This window comes from Nansenia antarctica, assembly GCF_963989245.1.
Source record: "Nansenia antarctica genome assembly, chromosome: 20".
Lineage (NCBI taxonomy): Eukaryota > Metazoa > Chordata > Actinopteri > Argentiniformes > Microstomatidae > Nansenia > Nansenia antarctica.
The window spans coordinates 17,041,922-17,060,360 of NC_137693.1; the positions used below are offsets into that span (position 1 = coordinate 17,041,922).

Consider the following 18,439-nt stretch of genomic DNA (forward strand, 5'->3'; position numbering starts at 1 on the left):
AACCTGTGAGTATTTGATCCTGGTTTTAACCTCAAATGATGATATGTTCCTACTTTGAGTATAAGAGAAGAGAAGTTGGTATAGTGAAGGGTAGCTTATGATATAAGTTTATATATATATCACGGTTATCACGGTAATCGCGGTCATCATCACGGTCATCACGGTTATCACGGTTATCACGGTTATCACGGTTATCACGGTTATCACGGTTATCACGGTTATAGATGTATTTTTTGCTCTCTGACCTGTTCATTGATAGGCTGAGGGATTGGGTTAATCTCTGGCAGGTAGCAGCAGTGGAGTGGAAAGGAGGTCAGAGACAGAGCGGTCTGGCGGCCTGCCGGTGTAGGCTAGGCACACCATCCATGTGTGCAGCGTCTGTGAGTGTATGAGAGTGCTGAGCTGTTGAAGCGGGGCTAGTTGCCAGACCTCTCTGAGCCAAAACACAGCTGACACACACTGAGGCTGCTTAGCTGGGCTTTCAATCACAACCCACCAGACCTGCCTCATTAACACACTCAGCCCTACATGCTGAGTTAGGTGGCAATGCCATATGTTTATGCCATTGTATTGACTCCCAGTTGTCAAATCTTCCTAGAGAGCAGGGGTTCCCAACCCAATTCACCGGACTCCCCCTCTGTTTCAATCCCCCCCCCAAAGTCATTCAGCGGTCCTGTGTGTTATTTTGTTCAGTTGCTGGTCACGCTGTATATTTCAGGGTTCCCGCACTGGTCTTAAAAAGCCTTAAAGTCTAAAATCCAGCAATACGATTTACAAGGCCTAAAAAGGTCACAAGTTTCAGTCATTAGATCTAAAATAAAATTAGGTGCTAGGTCTAAAGAATGAGATTAGCTTATCCTGCCTCGAAATCAGTCCGACCACATCTATTTATGTGGAAATTAATCAAGCTGGAACCAAGAAAATGCCAATTCGCTGCCCCCGGGAGAAATTATTGGCGAACGAAGCTAGGGCAGGATGACAAAAAGCTATCATATGGTGTCGCAAATAAGTCTAAAATTATATTCAAAGAGGTCGTAAAAAGGTCTTAAATCTGACTTGTTGAAACTTGTAGGAACCATGTATATTTTCTGTGAGAATGTCGAACATGATTAGATTTTGTTTGTATAGCCTAATGTCTCAAATCTACTAAGTCCCCCCCCGGCGCTCTGCAGGGATTCTCTGGCCAGTCCTGTCGGGCTAGAGTCATCCTCTGAAACACCATTAGCTCACTCGGAATAACTCACTGAATATTTCAGAGGCTGTCTTAAGTCTGAAGCTGTGCTAGATGACAGCACTGTACTTGTCCTCCTCATTGTGTTGGAGGTCCATTAGATTCGCTACAGGGTTTGGAATTAATGATGCGCTTTGTTCCGAGAATATTGTCTCTCTCTCTCTCTCTCTCTCTCTCTCTCTCTCTCTCTCTCTCTCTCTCTCTCCACACTCATCACATTCTGTTTTATCTTCTCACCCTCTCTTTGGCCCCCCACCAGGAAGTACTGAGCTGAGAGCATGGCTCACTCTAAAGCTCGAGCCGCTGACACGAAGGTCACCTACCCCCCGGGGGTGAAGGAGATCTCAGAAGGGGAGATGGTCTCCAAAGAGGAGATGGTCCGCCGCCTCATGGTCAGTATCCTTCTAGAACAATCTGAATGTGATTTGTTATTTGTGAGTGAGTGAGTGTGTCAAAAAGAATAGATTAGTAAAGTTGGATTGATGAATAATGTATGAATTGATTATAGTTTATGAAATCATTCATATACTATCGTCATTCGTTCATGATGTCCAGGTAGTTGGTGGTGAGGTCAGGGTTCCCACGGGTCCTTGAAATCCTTGAACGTTTGTGAATTTGAGAAAATAAAATCAAGTCAAATCTAAAAAGTTTTTGAAAATAGACATGGGTCATTGAAAGTGCTTGAATTCCCCTCTAAAAATATATATGTAAAAATGTTTTTACTTAGCTCATCAACTAGTAAATAAGTCTCTGTATTGCTGAACTTTACACATATTTCACAATATATTTTTGTCAGTTTGCTGTGCTGTGGTAGAGAAGGCAAGAGACCATCTAGTGTTCACACATTCAAGCCTCTCTTTTTAATTGTTGCCTGTGAGCGGATAGTTCCTATTATAATAAATTCTCATCTAGATCTGTCTCAAACTATGCCGTGTTGGGTCCTTGAATTTGAGGGAATTGAGTCTTGAAAGTCCTTGAAAGGTGAATTTGATGTTTCTGAAGGTGTGGGAACCCTGTGAGGTGAGGTTGTGTGTAACACCTGCTGTACCTCTCCATGTAACACGCCCAGATGGTGGTGAAGACGTTTATGGACATGGACCAGGACTCAGAGGAGGAGAAGGAGCTGTATCTGAACCTGGCTCTCCACCTGACCTCCGACTTCTTCCTCAAGCACCCGGACAAGGACGTCCGCCTCCTAGTGGCCTGCTGCCTGGCTGACATCTTCAGGATCTACGCTCCCGAGGCCCCATACACCTCCCCTGACAAACTGAAGGTATTACTATAGCCTCAGTGTGACCATAGCCCTACTATAGTCTTAACTCCCAAGCTTCATACTCTTAATACTCCTTAACTTTCCTTTTTCTAACCTAAATATGACCGTAGCCCAACCTTGTACCCAACCAAACCTAAACGTAGTCCAACTACATCATCTAATACAATTCCCCAGACAAAATGATGGTTGATCATGCTCTAATCTAAATATAACCATAGCCCAACTCTTACCCTAACCTAACCATAGATAGGCTAACCCCTGCTACAACTCTACTGACACTACAACTCTACAGACAAACTGAAGGACTCATCAAATCTATGGACTGCTGTTTTATTTTTAAACCCTGATTAGGGTTTATATATATATACAGTATATCTTTTTGTTTAAATACATTTTATTTCTCTCTCACTTATGGCAAATATGCTATAAATCTCATGTAACAAACTGTACCTGTCTAACCGTCATCACTGATCACGGTTCCTGAACATGACCTCATGGTATCTGCCCCAGTTTGTGTTCTTTGTTTGTTTATGTATGATGTTTGTCTCTTTGTGTGGTGTGTTATGCCTGAAATGTTGCTGAAAATAGTATTAAAAAATAAATAATAATACATCTATGGACTGTTGCTAATGATTGTGTTTTGTTCCAGGACATCTTCATGTTCATCACCAGGCAGCTGAAAGGACTGGAGGACACCAAGAGTGCTCAGTTCAACAGATACTTCTACCTGCTGGAGGTGTGTGTGACTTCTGAGACACTTCTCTGTGTGTGTGTGTGTGTGTGTGTGTGTGTGTGTGTGTGTGTGTGTGTGTGTGTGTGTGTGTGTGTGTGTGTGTGCATGTGCGTTTCTGTCTTCTGAGAGACAAGACAGGTTTCCCACGGGCCCTTGAAATCCTTGAAAGTTTGTGAATTTGAGAAAAATAAATCAAGGTCTTAATTTTCTTTTTAAATAGTCATGGGTCATTGAAAGTGCTTGAATTCCCCTCTCTCTCTCTCTCTCTCTCTCTTTTTAATTGTTGCCTGTGAGCGGATAGTTCCTATTATATACATTCTCATCTAGATCTGTCTCAAACTATGCCGTGTTGGGTCTTTGAATTTGAGGGAATTGAGTCTTGAAAGTCCCTGAAAGGTGCTTGAATCTGATGTTTCAGAAGGTGTAGGGAACCCTTGCAAGAGGAGAGTGTTCGGTCACAGATGGAAAGTGTACCTACTGTATTCATCGATGCTCGTGTAGCTCTCTGTTTCTCCCCCTGTCTCACTCTCCTCCTCTCTCCCTCTCTCTCTGTTGATGATGCATTGTTTATGGTGTTATTAACCCACCTCTCCTCTCCTTGTAGAATATAGCATGGGTGAAGTCCTATAACATCTGCTTCGAGCTGGAGGACAGCAACGAGATCTTCACACAGCTCTACAGAACCCTTTTCCAGGTCATAAAGTGAGTCAGCTAAGCATTGTGTGTGCGTGCGTCTCTCTGTCCTCCTCCTTCCCTCGCTTTCAATCTTCTTTTTTTCTTCTTCTTTTTACATTTACATCATTTAGCAGACCCATTTATGCAAAGTGACTTACAATAAGTATTGTAAGTTTGACTAAGTAAGTGAATCAACTATACAACAATCATTGTAAGTAAAACCTTCGATAAGAGCAAAAGCCCATTCAACCGCTGGGGCGCAGAGACAGAGAAGAGCCGTGACTGAGCAGAACAACCATGGTGGCAAGATGGCGGTGCCAAGCACCAGAGTGGTCGGGCCGACGTTTGGGGACTGACCCTCATTTGCAGATAGGGAGGGGCTGTTCCCTTTACCGCACCGGGGTCTTGAATCTGATGCAAGCTGCTACTGGGAGCCAGTGAAGGGTGTGGAGGAGGGTGGTGACATGGGGGAATTTTGGGGGGAGATTGAACACCAGGGCTGACGGGCTGCAGCGTTCTGGATGAACTGCAGAGGTCTGATGGAGGAGGCATGGAGCTGGGCCAGAGTTGCAGTACTCTAGGCCAGTATTTCTCAACCGTAGTGCCGTCCCCCCCAAAAATATGCTGATGTTGCTGACATAATAAAATGGATTAAAATTCCAAACTTATCATGAAAATGCAGATCATGAGCCGCCTCATACGTCATCAGAATTTGTCTCACATGCCCCTTTCCCCATGTCACAACGTCAATAAAATAAAGAAGTTTACTGCGCAATGCATTATGATGAGTGTTGCGTGAAGCACATGGAATGATTTTTGAAAAGAACAGCTCCAGAATCAGATAACTCTGGGTGTGAGCCATCGACTTTATCATACAGTAGTAGCATGGTCAAACGCTCTGGCCGCAGTACTGTCTATCCCCTATGGGGACGAGTTGAAAGTAAGTTCTAAGTCCGCTTTTTTTAAACTGTTCAGAATTTCCCAAATAGTGTACATTGATGTTATCATTACACTTACTGCTGTAAACGGTCAGTGTTTTCTTCTTAGAAACAACAGCGTATCTGCAGTTAGCATCTGTTGACGAGCATAAACGGTTGTGCTTTAAGCAGCGAGCAAATCAAAGGACGAAGCTTAATAATAAACACATATTAATAACCAGCAATTTGGTGAGTTATTATTACATGAAAGAATGACTGAAACAAACTACAATTCAATCGTTATCCAAGAGTGGTTATTTTTGTCTAAAAATATGGTTTAAAAAACATTGTAGCGATGGTGCTAGTCAAGACTGCCGCTGTTAGAATTCTAGGCCCGTTTTAGAAGCAAACTTAAAAGTCCCCGACCACACTTTCAATGGACGTATCGCTAAGCCACGCCCCAAAATAGAAATTGTCCAATCATATCACAGCAAAAGTCACGACAGGCAGAAAACTCGGACAAACACCTCGCTAATATCTGATGGTGAAAAGCTTGTAGACTAAATATTCTTGTCGTCTTTAAAAAAACATGTCTATTACTTGCTGTGGTAAATCAGAAATTTGCCAACTCCCGCCATTGTAAGTCATTGAATGTCATTTAGTCACTGTCAGTGAAGCGTTGTTTGTTTGATTGAGTTTTCAAAGGGGGCGTGGCTTAGCGATAGGTCCATTGGTTTTTCAAACTGTCACTCAAATAAGAGCCAACCTCTGTCTTATCGTCACCCCGGTTGTGGGAGTTTGAGAGCGGTAGAATTAAGAGGTGAAAATGTTTTAGTTTGACCTTGACCTCAATGGTCTGCTCCGGAATTAATATCCCACAAGCCGAAGTTTATGAGTATCTTTCGTCAATGTCTTGTTTAGGGATGCACAATATTATCGGCACCGATATTTATCGGCCCGATAATGGGAAATTAATGTTATTGAATATTTATCGGTTTTATAAAATTTTAGCCGATAATATGAAGCCGGAAATATTTCTGCTTCCGGTTTCCGCGCTCATGATGCTGCGCCTGCGTACAGCCACGCAGTGTATAGACGAGAGCGAAACATGTCTTCCCCGGTGTGGACATTCTTCAGAGTTTCTGAGGCAGATAGTGCGTTTGCAATTTGCAACACAGTTCGACAAAAGTTCGGAGAGGAGGGCAAAGGTCTACGAGTTACAACACAACGAATCTCATAAGTCACCTTAAGATTCACCATTGCAAGCACGCTGTATGGAAGGAATATCAAGCACTAGTAGCAGAAGGTAGCCTAGCCACGAAAAAAAAAGCTGCTGTGCCTATTGAACACGCATTTGAAAACTGCAGGAAGTTTACTCGAGACAGCTCAAAGGCTCAAGCAATCAATGAAAAAATAATGGAGTTTATGGCCCTCGGCGACCAGCCTTTCTCTGTAGTAGAAGATAAAGGATTTCGCCAGCTAATTTCACATTCAGAGCCCCGGTATACACTCCCAAGCCGCCGCTATTTTGCAGACGTGTGCCTGCCTGCTCTGTATGATACAGTCGCCACACACATCCATAGTCTGATCGATACTAGCGTAAGCCAGATACGTTTTATCACAACCTACCTCATCCTCATGCACTAAAAGTAGCATAGCCCAGCCCTTTTCAGTTGCTTTATTAAGCATACTAGTGTAGCCTACTATGTGCCTTGTGTCATTCTGTTTATCTGCAGACTAAGCAGCCATTTGGCACTAGTTTCTGTAAAAGTTCTATAAAACTTTTGGTTCTATAAAAGTCTTTATTTTTGTATTGACTGATGCACTTTATTTATTTATTTTTTGATATTTTATTTATGCATTTTCAATTTACAGGGATAGACAAGATGCACTTTATTTTTGACACTTTTTTGATCTAATTACTCTTAGGTGAGCCTTTTTTGTTTTCATAAAAGGAGGCCAGATCTTGGCTAAAAAAAGCATTGTGCACTGTCTATAACAGATTCTGTTAGAGGAAATAATAAATGAACATTTGAAGAGTCAGAAGTGTTAATAATAGTGATGTAAGTTAGATTTGGTGAGATCACTATGGAATATTAAATCATCAATCTTTGATCACTACATAGCCTTTCTTACCTTCAGGTGTGCATGAACTACAGGTTATCAACTGTGAAATTATATCTGTTCTCATATCGGTTATCATATCATATGTGAGAGATGTGAGGTTAAAAAAGACTTCATCTCAGGTGATAACCAAGAGGAACTCTGCTTTGATGCAGAGTTGTTCCTGAGGGAGCTGGATGGCTGCGACTGGGGTTGCGTGAGCTCTCTCGATGTCATTGAGGACACTCTCTAATCCTTTATATGTACATTTAATTGCGTTGTGGATAGGCACGCCCCTTTTAAAACCACTAGGATAGGGTAGTGCCTTGGTTTACTCATGAGCTATCTACCCTCTTTAATAACAGAAATAGTGCCAGGTCCCGTGCCAGACGTACTGGTGTCCCCCAACACTGGCTATACTTCAGGCAGCTCAGAAATAAGTGCACTTCAGCCGTAAGGAAGGCTAAATCCGAATATTTCCTGAATCTGATAACCACCTCATACTCTAACCCTGCCAAATTCTGGAATGCAATTAATTTGACAAAAAATCGTCCTTCCAGTGCTCTCCCCCTTAGTATTACTGTTAATGACTCTGTGATCTCTGATCCTAGCGACATTCGCCTTGCTTTTAATAAACACTTCTCCGAAGCTGGTCACCTATTTGATAGGTTGTACCCTGGACACCCCTCTATGGTGGTTTCTAATGATACTGCCCTTGTGGATCGTGTCCCCCTTTTTACCTTTCAACCATTTACTTCCGCGGAGGTCCTCAAGGTTTTAGAAACTATTGACCCCAAATCATCCACTGGTGAGGATAAACTAGACTCATTTTTTATAAAATTGGCTGCGCCAATTATCAGCGCGCCGCTAACTTACATTTTTAATCTTTCAATTTCCTCTGGTGTATTTCCGTTGGTCTGGAAGTCTGCGCGAGTCATTCCTTTACACAAAGGGGGTGATAGGGCTGATCCGGATAACTATCGACCGATCTCCACTCTCCCATGCCTATCTAAAGCACTTGAGACCTTGGTCAATTCTCAATTGAAACGCTTTCTATCAATCCACTAAATTCTTAGTCCCCATCAATCGGGTTTCAGACCAATCCATAGTACCATCTCTGCTATCACACTTGTAACTAACGACATAGTCTCTGCCTTGGACAAGAGGAAGCACTGCGCGGCCCTCTTTGTCGACCTCTCGAAGGCATTTGACACGGTCGATCACCACTTGCTCCTAGAACAGCTATCCGATATTGGATTGGATTTAGGAGCTTGTGCGTGGTTCCATGACTACCTTACCCTCAGGCGTCAGTGTATAAAATCTTCACTTGGCAATTCAGATTTTATAACGGTTACAAAGGGTGTCCCTCAAGGTTCGGTGCTGGGCCCTGTACTTTTTACCATCTATATTAATGAACTGGTATCTTCGCTAACCGGTTGCCACGTCCATTTATATGCCGATGATACCATTCTTTATAGTACAGCAGATTCCCCACATGCTGCTACTATCAACTTGCAGCTAGCCTTTAACTCACTGCAAGACGCCCTCTCGAGGCATAAGCTAGTCCTCAACTCGAAGAAAACGAAATTCATGTTGTTTACTAGGGCTAGAAATGTGGACCTTACAAAGCTTCTTATATCCACAGTTGACGGCTCCTCCATTGAGAGAGTTACCGACTACAAATATCTTGGGCTGTGGTTGGATGAGAAGCTATCATTCAAAACGCATGTCGACGGCCTCGCCTCCAAACTTCGGCAAAAGGTGGGCTTTCTTTACCGTAATCGGTCTAGCTTCCCCTTGCTTTGTAGGAAGAGAGTTGTCGAGGCGGTATTCCTGTCCGTATTAGATTACGGTGATGTTATCTATAGGCATGCAGTTTCATCTACATTGAAACAATTGGACTCAGTTTATCACTCAGCTCTAAGGTTTATTACCGGGGACAGTTATGACACTCACCACTGCATACTTTATGACAAGGTTGGCTGGCCCTCTCTTTCTCTGAGGCGCAGTTACCACTGGAACTTGTTTGTTTTTAAGGCCATCTGTGGCAAGCTTCCTCCTTATCATCATTATTAGACTGGAGTCTTGGTACTTATGTGACCAGATCTAATAGTTGGCTTTCTTTTCGGGTTCCGTATGCGCGTTCAGACCTTCAGGTAAAACAGCCTTTTTTATTGATGCCCCTAATACATGGAACACTCTGCAGCAAACTCTCCGGTTGGAGGTCCTCCCCTCTGCCTCTACCTTTAAACTCCTGGTGCAAAAACTGTATTCTAATAATTGCAATTGTTTTTAGTTTTTTCTTTTTTTTCCTTTAATCCTGTCTTGCTCACTATGTTTGCCCATCTATATTAATGATCACTATTCTATTGTACACTTGACGTCACTGTAAATGAGGGTGACCTCAGTGCCTATCGAGTTTTTAAATAAAGGTTTGAAATGAAATATCGGTTATCGGCCACGAGAAGCGGGTAAACATCGGTATCGGTATCGGTTGGAAAAAAATGCATATCGTGCATCCCTAGTCTTGTTTACAACAAATTGAAAACCACTAACATTTTCCGTTTGGGGCATTTTTAAAACTTTTGCAAATAGCAGACGTGCGCCCTAGCTCTCCACTCAGTGCCACGCTAGCGAGATGACTATCCAGGCTGCAACATAACAGGCAGAACATTTCTGTGTAGCATATTTTTGCAATAGTCCCGCTTTCGTGGTGCATTTAATACACATATGCACCATTTTCATTCCGGATCTTAAAGTAGACCTGTACCTATGTACTATGACTGTACTCTCTTTGAACTAAAAGCATGTTTATAAATATTAGATATTAATATACTGTATATATAAATTAATATACATATAATTTTATCTTCAAAAACGTTACCCATGCCTCATAGACATGAGACAGGTGCAGATCTAAGTTGTGGGAATCCATTTTGCTGTCTGAGAGGGGCAATACTGCGTGCGTGAGGGCTGCAGCGGAGTCTGTCCAGATGTTGCACCTTTAAAGGGTGCCGTGACTGAACAAAGGTTGAGAAACACTGCGTGAGCTTAGAATGATAAGGTTCTATCTCCGTTTAGGGTAGTTCAGAGATATTGAGCGTCAAAGTTTTTACATTCCATTACGTTTTGTAAGATCGAACCTTTTATTACTTACTAACAAAATATTCAATATTTTAAAAATAACAGATTATGTAAAAAAACTAAATTTTGACAAAAAATTGAGATAGAACCTTATAATTTTAACGTCACGACTGGTCTAGGCGGGAGATGACTAGTGCCTTAGATCAGGTGTTGCGCTGCTTCTCTTGTGAGGAATGGGCAGATCCTTTCACATGCTGTAGGGTAGGAGGAAGAATCTACAGGAGTGGGCAATCACTGTGATGTTGGCTACACAGGACAGTTGGTTGTCAATCACTGTGATGTTAGCTACACAGGACAGTCGGTTGTCAATCACTGTGATGTTAGCTACACAGGACAGTTGGTTGTCCATCACTGTGATGTTAGCTACACAGGACAGTCGGTTGTCAATCACTGTGATGTTGGCTACACAGGACAGTCGGTTGTCAATCACTGTGATGTTAGCTACACAGGACAGTCGGTTGTCAATCACTGTGATGTTAGCTGCACAGGACAGTCGGTTGTCAATCACTGTGATGTTAGCTACACAGGACAGTTGGTTGTCCATCACTGTGATGTTAGCTGCACAGGACAGTCGGTTGTCAATCACTGTGATGTTAGCTACACAGGACAGTTGGTTGTCCATCACTGTGATGTTAGCTGCACAGGACAGTCGGTTGTCAATCACTGTGATGTTAGCTGCACAGGACAGTTGGTTGTCAATCACTGTGATGTTAGCTGCACAGGACAGTTGGTTGTCAGTCACTGTGATGTTAGCTGCACAGGACAGTCGGTTGTCAATCACTGTGATGTTAGCTACACAGGACAGTTGGTTGTCAATCACTGTGATGTTAGCTGCACAGGACAGTTGGTTGTCAGTCACTGTGATGTTAGCTACACAGGACAGTTGGTTGTCAATCACTGTGATGTTAGCTGCACAGGACAGTTGGTTGTCAGTCACTGTGATGTTAGCTACACAGGACAGTCGGTTGTCAATCACTGTGATGTTAGCTACACAGGACAGTTGGTTGTCAATCACTGTGATGTTAGCTACACAGGACAGTTGGTTGTCAATCACTGTGATGTTAGCTGCACAGGACAGTGGGTTGTCAATCACTGTGATGTTAGCTGCACAGGACAGTTGGTTGTCCAGGGTCACCCCAAGATTGTTTGCTGTCTGGGAGGGGGACACAGTGGAGTTATCCACCACGATGGAGAGGAGCTCTGCCATGTCATGATTCAGCCCAAGATGGTGAGCAGACATCCAGGCAGAGATGTCTGCAAGACACGTAGAGACACCTGTCGCCACCTGTGAGATTTGGTATACAGAGATAACAATAAGGGTTCGAGGACAGAGCCCTGGGGGACACCATCGGTGAGGTTGTGTAATGTGGACAGAGAACCTCTTCACGTTACCTCGTATGAGCAATTGGCCAGGTAGGATACAAACCCAGGAGAGTGCAGAGCCCGACATGCCCAGCTCTGGGAGGGCGGAGAGAAGGATAATGGTGGTTTACTATGTCAGATGCGGCAGACAAAGTGTAGAAGAATGAGAACAGAGGAGAGGGATGACAGTGTGGAAGGCCTCCGTGACAGCAAGGAGAGCAGTCTCAGTAGAGTGAGAAGCCTCGAGGCCGGAGGATGTGGGTCAAGGAGATTGTTTTGAAAGAGATAAAGGGAGAGTCGGTTACAAACGCTACGTTCAAGAGGTTTAGATAACAATGAAAGAAGGGATACCGGTCTGTAGTTTTGGACAGCAGATGGGTCAAGCGATGGCTTCTTGATAAGAGGTTTGACTCTGGCTGTCAATCTTCTTTACGAAGTAGGTGACAGTCGTCTGCAGAGAGGGAGGGAGGGGGGGGGGGGGGGAAGGTGGGTTGAGGAGGGAGGAGAATGTGACAGTTTCCTTGGGTAGAAGAAGAGGGAGTGATAAAAACCAGTGATAAAATGCTAAGTCGTCAGGATGGTCATTTTCCACCATTTCCTCTCAGCTGCTCGAAGGCCTGTTCTACGAGCTTCGCAGAGATTCAGACAGTGGGAGAGGAAGAGGAAGAGGATGAAGATCTTGCTGGCCTTGAGGATAGTCAGTGGACACACACTCCCTTCACTCCTCCCTGGCAACCCTCCCTGTCCACACAACCCATTCTGTCTTTCTCACTTGTTCATGCATGGTCTCTTGCCGTCTATCTGTGGTGCACATGCCTCCTACCCCCTCCTCCCTCTCTCTCTCTCTCTCTCTCTCTCTCTCTCTCTCTCTCTCTCTCTCTCTCTCTCTCTCTCTCTCTCTCCCCCTCTGTCTTTCACTCTGCTGAACACAACCTTGAGGGCTGAATTCTGCAGCAGAGAATGTGGCTCTGTGCCAACTAAGCGAAACAGATAGATGTGTGTAGGTGTGTGTGTGTGTGACTGGAGGCTAAAAGCCTTTTCCTCTTTAGATATATCTATGAGCTGTGCTGAGAGTGTGTGTGTGTGAGGGGTCGGGGTCACGGTAAGGTAATTGTGATTATTTACAACCCTCACCTTTTGCCCTCTGACCTCTATCTCCATAGCAACGGACACAACCGGAAAGTGCACATGCACATGGTGGACCTGATGAGCTCTATCATCTGTGAGGGAGACACTGTGTCACAAGAGCTACTGGCCACTGTACTGGTCAACCTCGTGCCAGCCCATAAGGTACACACACGCACACACACACACACACACACACACACACACACACACACACAAGACCAAATAAACAGTTGTTTCAGTGCTCAGTAATGCTGTGAGACACCTACAGGTGAGCCGAGGAAGAGCAGTTAGTGCACATTGAATAGTGATGAGCGACTGACTGTGCCTCTAGTGCTCTCAGATGTGTGTGTGTGTCAGGGGGGCTTGTCTGCCTGTGTGTCTGACTCCTCTCTCTCCTGTGTAGAACCTGAATAAGCAGGCGTACGATCTGGCCAAAGCCCTGCTGAAGAGAACTGCCCAGGCCATCCAACCCTACATCACCAACGTGAGGACACTTTCCTTTATTGACCTTTTTCCTCTTACTTCTTTTACTTTGTATGTGAGTGTGCTCATGGTCTCTCTCTCTCTCTCTCTCTCTCTCTCTCTCTCTCTCTCTCTCTCTCCTTCTCTCTCTCTCTCTCTCTCTCTCTCTCTCTCTCTCTTCTCTCTCTCTCTGTCTCTCTTTCTCTCTCCCTTTCCCTCTCTTTCCCCCTCTCGCTCTCTCTATCTCTCTCCCCCTTTCTCTCCCTCTCTCTCTCCCTCCCTCCCTCTCTCCCCCCCTCTCTCTCTCTCTCTCCCTCCCTCTCTCCCTCTCCCTCTCTCCCTTTCTCTCTCTCTCTCTCCCTCTCTCTCTCCCTCCCTCTCTCCCTCTCTCCCTCTCCCCCCCCTCCCTCTCTCTCTCAGTTCTTTAACCTGGTGCTGATGCTGGGGAAGACGTCGGTCAGTGACCTGTCTGAGCACGTGTTTGACCTCATCCTGGAGCTCTACAACATCGACAGCCACCTGCTGCTCTGCGTCCTGCCACTGCTGGAGTTCAAACTGAAGGTACACACACACACACACACACACACACACACACACGCCACACACTCACACTCATTTCCCCATATGACGAAGAGCGCTCAAAAAAGAACAGAAAAGCACCCGGTAAAGACATGTGACAGCTGCTGCTGGTGAAAGGGATAGCAAGCCAGCAGCCGATTTCATGTTCAGACTTTTATTTTTGAGAAATGTAAATACATTTCAGTGTTGTTGAAAATCAATGACACACTCACCAGTCGACTAACACAGCTTGTTTTGTGACCCTGCTAACAATGTAAAGTGGTGTTCTGGTTAACTAGGTAGCAGTGGGGGATTACTCACCCAATCCATTGCGTTGCAGTATTTTGGCTTGACTAGCGAGTGTGTGTTGTGATTTCCAACGTTGAAACGCATTTCCGCTTTTCAAAAGAAAAGTCCGAACATTTCCATCGGTCGCCGACTTGTTCCCCCTTTCGCCAGCCGCTGTCACGTACGCTCTCTCGTTCCCAGAGAAATAACCCCTCCCTCTCTTTCCCGCCTTTTTCTGTCCTTCCCCTCCAGAGTAACGACAATGACGAGAGGCTGCAGGTGGTGAAGCTGCTGGCCAAGATGTTCGGAGCGAAAGACTCTGAGCTGGCGGCCCAGAACAAGCCCCTGTGGCAGTGCTACCTGGGCCGGTTCAACGACATCCACGTGCCCATCCGACTGGAGTGCGTCAAGTTCGCCAGCCACTGCCTCATGAACCACCCGGACCTGACTAAAGACCTCTCAGGTGAGGATCCCGTGGATTCAGTCAATGAATCGATCGATCGATCGGGTTTAGCTCGATCCACCCTTATAACTGGTCGAAGGCCTCCCTGGAGAGAATCGTATTGGACCTACAGATCAGTCGGGCTTAAGAGATTGAGCTGAGATTCTCAGACCTCAGGCTAGAGTTGGTTTCATCTCAGATGTGTGTAGGGGTCTTTGTGTCAGGTTAAAGAGGTCATGTTCTGACTCTCCCTTGGTCCGGCCCTCCCGTCTCCCCACTCCAGAGTTCCTGAAGGTCAGATCACATGACCCAGAGGAGGCCATCCGCCATGACATTATCGTCTCCATAGTAACGGCGGCGAAGAAGGACCTGGCTCTCGTCAACGACGCGCTGCTGAACTTTGTGAAGGAGAGGACACTGGACAAGAGGGTGAGAGAGTGAGAGAGAGAGAGAGAGTGTGTGTGTGTGTGAGAATGTTTATCTTTTTCAACAATGTCTACATGCTTTATTTTCTGCATTGTTGTCTTTGCATTCTCTCTGAGTGTGTGTGTGTGGTGTGTGTGTGTGTGTGTGTGTGTGTGTGTGTGTGTGTGTGGTGTGTGCGCGTGTTGAGTTTGCATGTGGATGATGGAGAATCTACTTTCATCATTCTCTCTTTGACCTTGTCGACAGGATTGGAAGGAGTTTGTAGTTCTAACACACTCGCTCTTTCTCTCTATTTTCTCTCTCTTTCTCCCCCCCCCTCCCTCTCCCTTAGTGGCGTGTGCGTAAGGAGGCCATGATGGGTCTGGCTCAGATCTATAAGAAGTACTCTCTCCAGGGAGAGGGAGGCAAGGAGGCCTCCAAACAGATCTCCTGGATCAAAGACAAACTGCTCCACATCTACTACCAGAACAGCATCGACGACAGGTGTGTGTGTGTGTGTGTGTGTGTGTGTGTGGGTGTGTGGGTGGGTGGGGGGGTGTGGGTGGGTGTGGGTGTGTGTGTGTGGGGGTGGGGGTGTGGGTGGGTGGGTGTGAGTGTGAGTGTGAGTGTGAGTGTGAGTGTGAGTGTGGGTGTGTGAGTGTGGGTGTGTGTGTGTGTGTGTGTGGGTGGGTGTGTGTGTGTACAGCATCGACAAAAGGGGGGATGTGAGCGTGCGTCACTACTAGTGACATCAGGTGTGTGTCAGAGCAGCATCCAGACTAGTGTTGTATCGCTTTTACCTGCAGCTGTGTAGACAGTAGATGTAGGGAGAAGGAGTGGTAGAAGGGGGGGGGGGGGGGGGGGGGAGGTGGAGGGTGAGGAGAGGTGGATCTCAATTTGATGGGATTATGAGATTAAGACAGACATGCTGGTAGAGAGCTCCTAAGAGGCAGGGAGGGAGACAAGGCAGACTAAGAGTAATCCTGTTAAAGTGCTCCGTGATGTGAGCTCATAGACGTCAACGTCTTATGAAGGAGAAGAAAAAAGTTACGAAAAAAACAGGAAAGAGAAACAGAATAAGACTATGTTCTATGACTCGCGGTCTCTCCCTATGTCAGGTTGCTGGTGGAGCGTATCTTTGCCCAGTATATGGTCCCTCACAACCTGGAGACCACAGAGAGGATGAAGTGTATGTTCTACCTCTACGCCACCCTGGACACCAACGCTGTCAAGTAAGTGACCAGGTCGCTTTCACTCTCTTACATTTCACACACCCGGTCTTCTCAGACGCACAAAGTCCAGGGTGATAGGTGGCTAAAAGGAAGCGGAAGCCGTTGTAGTAGTATGCATGTAATTTAATATTACTATATTAAATGACCTTTCGGGTTGTCCTGTGTGTTTATGCTCATCACATCTCTCCTGGATTCTACCTCTCCCCCCCCTTTTCTCTCGATCTCTCTTTTTCTCTCCTTCTCTCTCTTTCTCTCCTTCTCTCTCTTTCTCTCCTTCTCTGCATCTCTCTCTCCTTCTCTGTTTCAGAGCTCTGAACGAGATGTGGAAGTGTCAGAATGTGCTCAGACACAACGTGAAAGATCTGTTGGACCTGGTCAAGCAGCCCAAGGTGAGCACGCTCAACCACTGGTTACCATATGAAAGAGAGTTGTGTCATGTGACAGGTAGAGACGTGGTATCGTCCATTGACATGCCGCTAATGTCTGTGACACTAAATGGATATGTTGTGTTTTTCAGTCTGACGCGTCCACCAAGTCTGTGTTCGCCAAGGTCATGGTGATTACTAGTAAGTCCTCTCTCATCTACCATTACACACACACTCACTCACACTCACACTCACACTCACACTCACACTCACACTCTCTCACACACTCACACTCACACACACTCACACTCTCACACACTCACACTCACACTCACACACACACACGCTAACACATGGATTTAGCTGTTGCTGTTTAACCACCAGTCGATGATAAGTATTATCAGAGTTCTAATGCTGAGAAGCCGATGTTAAAGACCGTTGTTGTGTTGCTGCAGAGAACCTTCCGGACCCAGGCAAGGACCAGGACATCGTGAAGAAGCTGGCCCAGGTCCTCGAGGACGACGAGCAGGTCCGAGACCAACTCGAGACCCTGGTCAGCCCCGCCTGCTCCTGCAAACAGGCCGAAGTCTGCGTGGTGAGTAGCCTTCTCAAGGTCGCGTGTGCACTGTGCATGCGTGTGTCGAACGGTGTGTTCTGACACTGACGTGTGTGTGTCTCTCCCTCTCTTAACGCAGAGAGATATCACTAAGAAGCTAGGCAGCCCTAAACAGCCCAGCAACCCATTCCTGGAGATGGTCAAGTTCCTGTTGGAGAGAATCGCTCCCGTTCACATCGACACCGAGTCTATCAGGTACACACAGACCACAGGCCTGCTACACACAAGATGTAACCTCAACACCAAATGTAGCCCACGGAAATGTGTTCCAAACACAGATGGGAAAACACAAAATCTTACCCCTCCTCCCCTCTTGTTCCGTCAGCGCTCTGGTGAAGCAGGTGAACAAGTTGATCGACGGCACCGCCGCCGACGAGGACGAGGGCGTTCCTACCGAACAGGCCATCAGAGCAGGGCTGGAGCTCCTCAAGGTAACGCACACTCACACACACACACACACACACCCACACACACACACACACACACACACACACACACACTCTGACACTGCTGAAAGAGTGTCTCAAACGGTTTAATCACCCATTCCCTCACCTCCCCCTTTCGCTCTCTCTCTTTCTCTGTCTCTCCCTCTCTCTCTCTCCCTCTCTCTCTCTCTCTCTCTCTCTCTCTCTCTCTCTCTCTCTTTCTCTGTCTCTCTCTCTCCCTCTCTCTCTCTCTCTCCCTCTCTCTCTCTCTCTCTCTCTCTCTCCCTCCCTCTCTCTCTCCCCCCCTCTCCCTCTCTCCCTCATTCGCTCTCCCCCTTTCTCTCTCCCTCTCCCTCTCTCTCTCTTCCCCTCTCCCCCTTTCTTTCTCCCTCTCCCTTTCTCTCTCCTTCTCTCTCCCTGTCTCTCTCTCTCTCCCCCTCTCTCCCTCTCTCTCTCCCTCATTCCAGGTGTTGTCGTTCACCCACCCAGTGTCATTCCACTCGGCTGAGACCTTTGAGTCTCTGCTGGGCTGTCTGAAGATGGACGATGAGAAGGTGGCCGAAGCCGCTCTGCAGATCTTCAAGAACACCGGCAGCAAGATGGAGGAGAGCTTCCCTCACATCAAGTCGTAAGTTTCAGTACTCAGGGCCAGGGGGCCAAGTTCAGCACTAACAAGCCCTAGACAGGCTTGGGCAGGCTGTGGCGCAGGAGGTAGAGCCGCCGTCTAACGATCGCAAGGTCGGCAGATCGGCGGTTCGAGCCCCGGCTGGCCACATGTCGAAGTGTCCTCTGGCAAGACACTGAACCCCAAATTGCTCCCAGTGAGCGGGGCCGGTCGGCGTCTTGCATGGTAGCTTGCCTACCTCGCCATTGGTGTGTGAATGTCTGTGTGAATGGGTGAACGAGAGGCCGTTGTAAAGCGCTTTGGATAAAGGCGCTATATAAGTGCAGTCCATTTACCATTTACCATTTACCATTTAGACACATGCTACCAGTTGTATTTAATCAGAATGTTGAACTGTACAAAAGCTTATTACTATTAACTACCGATTATGTCAAATTTACTCTGTGATTCGGTCT

The 18,439-nt window shown here is 46.1% G+C and overlaps 1 protein-coding gene across 1 annotated transcript in view; it reads left to right on the forward strand.

The window, feature by feature from the left end:
* Positions 1-1,509: 1,509 nt before the first annotated feature.
* Positions 1,510-18,439, forward strand: part of LOC308174390 (sister chromatid cohesion protein PDS5 homolog B-like) — a gene marked incomplete at both ends in the record, with an annotated part of 28,444 nt that continues 11,514 nt past the window's right edge. The window contains 17 exons of the mRNA XM_080549469.1: positions 1,510-1,623; positions 2,301-2,504; positions 3,154-3,240; positions 3,842-3,939; positions 12,602-12,728; positions 12,970-13,050; positions 13,449-13,589; positions 14,127-14,337; positions 14,600-14,745; positions 15,074-15,225; positions 15,840-15,953; positions 16,261-16,342; positions 16,471-16,519; positions 16,774-16,913; positions 17,014-17,129; positions 17,260-17,365; positions 17,827-17,987. Coding sequence (XP_080405595.1) covers positions 1,510-1,623; positions 2,301-2,504; positions 3,154-3,240; positions 3,842-3,939; positions 12,602-12,728; positions 12,970-13,050; positions 13,449-13,589; positions 14,127-14,337; positions 14,600-14,745; positions 15,074-15,225; positions 15,840-15,953; positions 16,261-16,342; positions 16,471-16,519; positions 16,774-16,913; positions 17,014-17,129; positions 17,260-17,365; positions 17,827-17,987 — 2,129 coding nt within the window. The remainder of the gene's footprint in view (positions 1,624-2,300; positions 2,505-3,153; positions 3,241-3,841; positions 3,940-12,601; positions 12,729-12,969; positions 13,051-13,448; positions 13,590-14,126; positions 14,338-14,599; positions 14,746-15,073; positions 15,226-15,839; positions 15,954-16,260; positions 16,343-16,470; positions 16,520-16,773; positions 16,914-17,013; positions 17,130-17,259; positions 17,366-17,826; positions 17,988-18,439) is intronic.